Source organism: Semicossyphus pulcher, unplaced genomic scaffold (genome assembly GCF_022749685.1).
Source record: "Semicossyphus pulcher isolate SPU_LCO1_2020_fin unplaced genomic scaffold, fSemPul1.0.p SCAF_14, whole genome shotgun sequence".
NCBI classification, from domain to species: domain Eukaryota; kingdom Metazoa; phylum Chordata; class Actinopteri; order Labriformes; family Labridae; genus Semicossyphus; species Semicossyphus pulcher.
Window position 1 is genome coordinate 18,225,324 of NW_027211648.1, and position 8,065 is coordinate 18,233,388.

General features: G+C 46.9%; 1 protein-coding gene across 1 annotated transcript in view; it reads right to left on the reverse strand.

Annotated features, from left to right (window-relative positions):
• Window positions 1–7,814, reverse strand: part of crim1 (cysteine rich transmembrane BMP regulator 1 (chordin-like)) — a 33,894-nt gene extending 26,080 nt beyond the window's left edge. Inside the window, exons 1-3 of the mRNA XM_069662535.1 lie at window positions 7,478–7,814; window positions 3,138–3,299; window positions 2,687–2,860 (exon numbers count right to left, since the gene is read on the reverse strand). Coding sequence (XP_069518636.1) covers window positions 2,687–2,860; window positions 3,138–3,299; window positions 7,478–7,775 — 634 coding nt within the window. The 5' untranslated portion in view covers window positions 7,776–7,814. The remainder of the gene's footprint in view (window positions 1–2,686; window positions 2,861–3,137; window positions 3,300–7,477) is intronic.
• Between the last annotated feature and the right edge of the window lie 251 nt (window positions 7,815–8,065).

Genomic DNA, 8,065 nt, shown 5'->3' on the forward strand with positions numbered 1-8,065 from the left:
AGACCACTGAGTGAGTCAGAGAGAAAGTGAGGGGCCAAACCATTACCATGTGTGAGCTCACGAGTCTCGAGAAGAGGATCTATTTTCTGACTGATGTCTGAGAAGGGTTTTTTGACGCATTAATGCAGGTGAAGACAAGCGTGATCCGCTGAGCATTCATTCCTTGGGAGCAGGTTTACAGGATACACACCAGCAGGGCATGCTAACACAGATCTTAATAACTGTTTGTGTCTTAAGACAACGATTGACGGGTTGACGGTCGCAGTCGCTATGGAGTGAGCGAATAATATCCTAACCACAGAGTCCCGGTCTGGTCGCAGAGGAAGCTCCTGCTGGTGACAGACAAAGGAAATTCTCGGCCGAGACATCTACACAAACAAGATAATTATCACACACAGACACACGCACAAACACAGATGCAGACATGCACGCTCAGATGCCCACATATAGGTTTATCACACACATGGGATTTGGTGTACAAACACATGCAAACACGCGCGTGTATGCATCTTTTCGCTTGCACACATGCATGCTCACAGACGTAACAGACACACGCACATCCTGGTCTCTTACTTAATGAGAGGCTATCAGAGGGGTGGGTGTGTGCTGCAGTGAGAACTCATAAGCTGCTGAAAAATGTTGTTTACAGTTTTCACTTGTGTTAGTTTAAACTGTCATCTGCTGGGCTCGGGCTGTGAGGTGAGGGAGTTACACAATAGAGAAGACTAACAGTGGAGCTTTCATTGTGACTTATACGATGAGAGGTTTAATAATATATAATGTTCGATGAACGCACTTCCCGTGAGATTTACTTAGATAATGGCTGAAGAGGAACTTCCACACAGATATAAATGTTCTATAATGACCTTCATGTTATTTGCAGACTATATTATCTCGAATATGCGTGGCACGTTTCCAGCTACGGTGTTGGATATCTAAAGAGCCGTTAACATGTTGCAAAGAGCGGGTGAACTTTGAATATCAAAGAAGCAACATGTGGATTTAAACGCATGCAGTCATATGCTGTGGCATTAATCAGTTCCCCACAGCTTGTAAGCATATTTCTTTAGGTGTTCTTTTCTGCCTTTGAAAGTCTTCTTCAGTAAGATGCGGTTTACCCAGCGTACACAGAAGTTCAGGGAGTTCACTCAGTAGCAGCCCTGTCCTATTTTACAGACGTCACTCAGGAGAGAGCCACCACTTAGTGCCTGTCTATCTAATAGACACTTCACAATCCAAACGAGGAACTAAACTATGCGTGCCAATAGAAATTTTCACTTAGAAGTGTCAATCAGCGGGACTGCTGAGAGTGGAGGTAAACACACATTCTTGTATCGCCTCGCATACTTCAAGGGATTGTCTTTTTTATCCCCAACACAGGGGAAGCATTCATCACACTCTGTGTGTTTACACCTTCAGGACTCTGTCCTGTGACCGAGGATCTCCAACACTTCATATTTCCGTCATCAGTCTCGGCAACTCCTTCCCTTGTAATGGCTTTTTTCAGTCAGTCTGACTCACACCTTCTTTCTGTCACTCTAAACTTTTATTTTTGTTTTCTTTACATCCGTCTTCCTCACTCCTCTCCTCATCCTTCCTCTCATATCCGACTCTCTGCATGTCATCAGAGAGAGTGTCCTATGCAATCTGCCTGTTATGCAGACTGTGATACTCTAAGTGTCAGCATGCAAATAATCAGGTAGATTCAAAGGAGTGATGTTACACTCACATATTTTTGAACTTGAAGTTTTCCATGAAATCAAAATAGAAAGTTTTTCAATCTCATGTTTTCTAATTATGGTCAGATTTTTGTTAGTATCTGGGCGGCTGTGACTCAGTGGAAGAGTTCGTCGTCTCTCAATCGGAAGGTTGGTGGTTCGATCCCTGCACTGAACCCCAAATTGCTCCCGGTTGCATAACCATCGGTGTCAGTTGGGCGCTTTAAGTAGCAGCCTCTGCCAGCAGTGTGTGGATGATGAAGTGCGTGAGTGGTCGCAAGACTAGAAAAGTGCTATATAATTGCAGTCCATTTATCCGGCTCAACTGTAATAAAAAGTAATTTTGGAAGTATTCTTAATGATATTTAGAGTTTTTCATTTTGTGGATAACATCATAAAATGTTGATGACTCATTCTGCTTTTGTGATTTAGAGTCCAATGAAACACTATCTCAATTTTTTTGGCTTCAAATGAAATGAATGTATCTGTCCCTCCCTCATGATTTTACTCACTGCCAGTTATCGTCCGGAGCGCAGATTCCGCAAGCTAACTCTTGGCTTAACAACCAATGCTTATGAACCTCTTTTGATTTACCTGCCAACCAATTTGGGCGCTTTTTGCCCCCTCTCTGTTTTTACCGTAACGTCGTTACATTTTAGAATCAAGTTGCACTCTGCTAGCTGTTTCACGTGGACTTTAAAGGACCCCTTAGCTTGAAATTGAAGTGATAGTTGTGAGGGGCATGGTTGTCATCGGTCAGCAAGAACATGTGTCCTTTCCTTAATGAGCATAAGGAAGGGCAGTAGTTAAGCTGTAGCACACTATATCTATTATATAATTTGGCATGGATCTTTTCAGACTCAGGTTTAAAGCCCTGTACCGCAACACTAAATAACTTGAGCTGAGTAGAGCCACTCGTCATCTACTGTGTGGTTGTCTGTTGCAGTTGCAGGTCATTTGAAGGTTACCTGCGGCTTCCTGGCACTGGCTGCGGTTGATGTAGGCGAAGTGGTGATGGCAGCTCTGAGACTCGCACACACAGCCTTCGGCGGTCAGGTTACATCCAGAGAACATGCAGGCCGGGTTGGATGGTCCCACATACTTCTCTCTGTGTCTGTCCCGGTGCTCGTGCCTGCGTCCCTCTGAAATCCAGCACCGGACACACACACACACACAAACCACATTCATCAATGAGTCACAGACAATGGCACCACTCAAGGGTGAGCTGGGAACCACTTGTCAAAGCCTTAGCATGTGTGTCATCACTAGGATATGTACGTAGCATTAGTCACCTCAGAGCCACATCTGTTATGGATTAGCTCCTCTCAATGGACAGCATTATTCCCTTTTGAGTCGGATTCTGTGCATGCATCTGTGTTTCAACATATACGCGTGTGATGGGAGGAGGAGGGGGCTCACCTGACTTGCTGGCCTTCATGCAGGTCTCTTGGTCGGGGTAGGTGAAAGAGCCCAAGCAGGAGTGACGGGCATCGCACACACACTGGCCTCCAGCTCGGTCGCAGCCTGTCATCAGGGGACAGCGCTCGTCCTCCAGGCCGGCCTCTGGATGGTCTGGGAGCACTACAGAAGAAATTAGGATCGGGAAAGAACATGACATTTAACTTGGACTATTTCGCCAATCATATCAATTTTTAATGGGAGTAATAAGACATTGGACAGAGCTACAGATACAACGTAATCACAAGCCCAAATGTGCCAGTAACCTAGATTTGTTTCCCAAAAGTGCTGTGGGGTTAGCCAGCTTACAGCCTCTGTTGCAACACATTGCCCTGGCACCACCATTACTGAAGTGTCCAGTGTATTTCTGGGCTGCCATCCCTCCTCCCTCCTCGTCGTGCCACGCTACTTCAGCCATTGAGCCCATTTGTTTGCTTTTGTTCCACAGCATGGGGCCCTCCCAGGGTTTCCATCCCTGCTGGCGGCTGTAACGCCTCTTCTGTACCAAGGCCACTTGCACCATACCCACATATTGTTCCTTCTTCGCCTAGTGGGGCCTTCCCCCCCCTCAGACGGCACCTTGGGGCTTTTTCCAACTTGGATGAAACTTCATGATAGGAAGGAAGGAATGTGCGAGGCAGTGATGTGTCCTGTTAGTGCCATGTGAGCTGAATAAGCACCAGAACTCTGGGATTAAAAGGGCCCCAACATACACATCACCCTTAGTGTTCCTTTCACATGCAAGCATGAATAAACACATGCATATACCCCCAAATTAGCTTCCTTCACAGTTGTCCAAGTGCACTAAGAGTGGCAGCAGAGTAAACAGGATGAGACAAACTGTAACACTGATACCGCTTTCCCACCAAAATGAGCAGGTTTTTCAGACCCGGGAAGACCCACTTATAGATGCCGATTGTCTCTTTTCCCATTGCCAGTGGAGTATACTGCTTCCGCTCTCTTTTCTGCTGCGTCACAGTCTGACATCACAAACGTGCCTGAAACAAGTTACTATGGTTAGGTCGTTATTGTATCTATTACTCATTCAGTCTACTTATAAACGATGTTCGAGCGCTGCTTGGACGGAGACGGGCGGAATTTGTAGCTGAGATGACAAGGAGTGGCAGAAGTTGCCGACGGAGCATCGCGCTGGAAAGGGGGCGGAGATTAGCATGTCGACACAGGTTTTGTGTTCCCATAAATGCCATTTGGAGCTGAAGCGATAATTACCCGGGTCTACTGCAGAGTCATTTGACCCGGGTCTGAATGCCGATTGTAGCCTTTCCCACTAAGCCAAAAAGGCTGGGTGTTAGTGGGCGTTAGTGGGTTTTTTGACAAGAGGGAAAGCGGCTTGAGTATCCTCTTCCTAAGTCTCCATAAAAGGTGTGGTAGCATGATTGGAGCTTACCACAAAACTCTGGCTTTCCTCTCCATAAAAGCTACAAACCAGAACAATGCACCAACGTAAAGGTGAAAAGCTGTAACTGTCCAGTATAAACATAAGCACTCATAGTATATTTGCTTGCTTACTCTTGAGATACAACATAGGAAATAGCCTCTTAAATGAAAACCATTCTCTCAGTTGGGGTCTGAGCAGAATAATGGGATGACCCAAAGTGACCGGAAAGGAATTCCATCCATGGCTTTGCTTTTAAAATGCTGTAAACCATAATAAAACTCAAATGCATATTAATTTGAAACAGATATTCCACTATGGTGTCTTAATGTAAAACATTTACAGCTGAAGTGATTCAATGTGACTGCTAAAGAAAGCATCCCTGCAAACACTTTCCCCATGCTAAGATGGATCACGTGGACGGCTCCTTCCTCGTCGGGTGATGTTCACAAGCACTGAAGTCAACGCCGGCCAATGGAAGAGGTGAAGGTGCTGTAACACTACCTTTAACCTGAGCCAGTCTGTGCTGTTAATAGCTCTCCCAGACGGCCAGCGAGACTGGCAAAGCACAAGAAGCCTTTTCAATAAACCACACCAAAATTTTCCCTGTGATTTCCTTTCACCTTAAAATGATCCTCGACTCCACATTTTTTCCATCCCGAGGCTTTCCTGTGCCTGCGAGGGTGTTTTCATTTGAGGTGGTGGTGGTGGACGGGTTGTCTGTCTGTGTGGGGCGCTAAATTTGGCATGTAGAGAAGGATTTGGAAGTCAAAACAATTAATAAAATCCTTTGCTTGACCCCGGTCAGCCCAGTTTGTTCAAAGCCTTTCTTAGACCCCTTTTAGCCTGACCCTGGTCTGGTCCGGCCTTGCTATCTATTATCTGGCCTGGCATGGCTCTAGCCAAAGTCTATGGCTTCGTCCCAAGGGGATTCCTCTCTCAGCCAGTGAGACTGCTTGTCTTGGCATCCAGAGTCAGGATGGGAAAGCTGACCTCTAGAGGCCCTCTGGCTGATAGCGAGCTAAAAAGGAAGTCTTTGAAACATTAGATAATACCAGAGGAAGGGAGAAGTAGAAGGCATGTGAAAGAGTGCAGCGGACATAACGTCCCTGTACGACTGACATGCTGTTACGTGGTATGTTAAGTGCCTCTAGAGCTTGGGGAAAGTTGGCGTGGGAGGACAGACGCAGGAATACAATGGGAACATCAAAACAAGGCATTTAGCTGAGAAGACTGGATGATTACACCTGACTGACTGAGCGCTGGAGCAAATATGATGAGGTGAAAGACCCAGATGACCTTTCCCAAGAGCAGGTGTCTGCGGACTCACGAGACAGACTTAGCGTGCAACCACAAGCTGCAGCATTTGCCTCCCTTTTTCAAACATTGATTGTCAGCTTCAGAGAGTGATGACCCATTACAAAAGGTATACCATTTATATAATACGCAATATGTCACCTGAAGTTGTTGCCTCTCTCGCCGCGCTAACATATCATGACCACCCAGAAAATCAAAACTGTGAGCAGAAAAGCAGGGGGGATCAGAAAGCGGAAACATTTACCCCCTACTCCTGATTGCAAGTCTAATCACTTTAAGACCTTTGCAGCTTGAGGAGGGAAATCTGGGATCAGCCTCCAGCAGCCTGCCTACTGTGGCCCCTGAAAACACACTGGGAGGTGTTGATTTACCCCCACCTAGACCCTCTGGGATATTGAGCTTGTGTGTGTGTACGAGTGTCTGATTTAGGGGTCAGCAGGCCTCTGGAACCACAGGAGCAGAGGCACGACTCAATCAGAGAAGCCATTAGGGTTCGGCTCGTTCCAAAGCTGCTAATTTGCAGAGATGTCCTCCAGGCGCCAGCCTAACCTGAACCTGAGGCACAATCATCAGCAGCAGGAGCGTCTCCTGGGATGGTTCGGGGGCTTGAGATCCCTGGAAAACCCATGTGTAGCCCTGGCTTGGACCACCCCGCAAAGGGACAGAGTGGGGTCAGGGGGATCCAGACACCCACTGAGAGCTGCTTACTCTCTCCTACAGTCGTGTCAGTCCCTTTCAATCATCCCGAAACGGGCTGGAGACAGTGCAGGTGGAGGGGCTGGGGGGGTCCTCCTGGCGGTTATTTGTTCCTCAGGGGACAGCTGCTACTTACTTCTTTCACTGTGAGGAACCTGACACCCTTTATGTTTCTTTGAAGTTCAGAAAGTTGCTGAAATTGTGCGTAAAATGAGCACAAGCATGGCATAACAGCAGAGCTCTGCTTGGCAGGAACAGAACAGTGGAGGTCTGTGAATTCACAAGATTGCGCATGAAATCTGCAGGGGACTTTTGCAATCGTGCTGTCAAACCATTACACTTCAGAGGCACACACTGAAACACAGGGTGTAAACAATACAGACAAGGAAGAACAGCATATTTATTGTATTACAGTGTAGTTCAAGTTAACCCTCACACAGATTCAAACTGTCATTTTTGTCTTATCTCAACCCACTTCCTGTAAATAAATGCGTCTTTGAGTTGTAAAGCAAACAGGATAGAGCCTACTAAAGCTGAAGTGCAACCTGGTGCCAAATCACTGCTGCCAAACTTATTGTCATGCCTCTGAGCTGAGAGTGAATGAAGCTTTGAGGAGAAGAAAGAGCAGCTGAACATGACTCCTCTCCTGGCAGTCAAGAGCCCCTCAGACCTGGGGAGCTGCTGCAGGCAGCCAGAGACAAGGCAAACACTGACACAGTCACTTCAGTCAGGACTTAACTGACGTTTCAATACCCTCGAGCCACTTCAAGGATGAGGAGGGTTGAAAAGAACTGACACCTACAGTTCATTTATTAGACTGTTAAACAACCTGCATATTTAATCTCCAAATACAGGCAAAACTCATATGATTTCACGTCAGACAGGTACCCACCTTTACACACTCCAATCTCAGGGATTTCTGCTGCTCCTGTTTTATTGAAAGACGCGCAGGTCAGCCCCAGGGCGCAGTAGCCGTGCGTCCAGTTCTGTCCCCCGCAGGGCTCCCACTCCAGCCGGGTACACTGGTCACAGCACCCGCACGGATCTCTAGCCAAGGTCCGGCCACCGTCACAGCCGTGCGGGGCTTTGACGGGACATGTCCGGACGTTGCACGGCGTGCACTCGTGCGCCGAGACCGCCCGCACCAGAAAAAGGACATTCAATAACACAACGGAGCACTTGCTGAACATGTCTGAAAATAATTCAGTAAGTTTCCCCAGAGAAATAGTCCGCTTCTGTCAGATGAAAAAGCACATGAACTCCGAAATATACACTTCTGGATGTAACTCCAAAGTTGCGAAAGTCTTCTTTAAAGTTTTGTGATGAGCCTCCCCTCGGGCGTGCTGTTTAAGCTCACTTCAAAAGCAGAAAATACCACGAGACTGAAGTGTGCGGATGTGTTTCAAGTAGCAGCAATATCCAAAGGCGAAGGTTCACTGAAAGCAGGTAGACGCACGTCTCAAGCGTCTCATCTGATTCA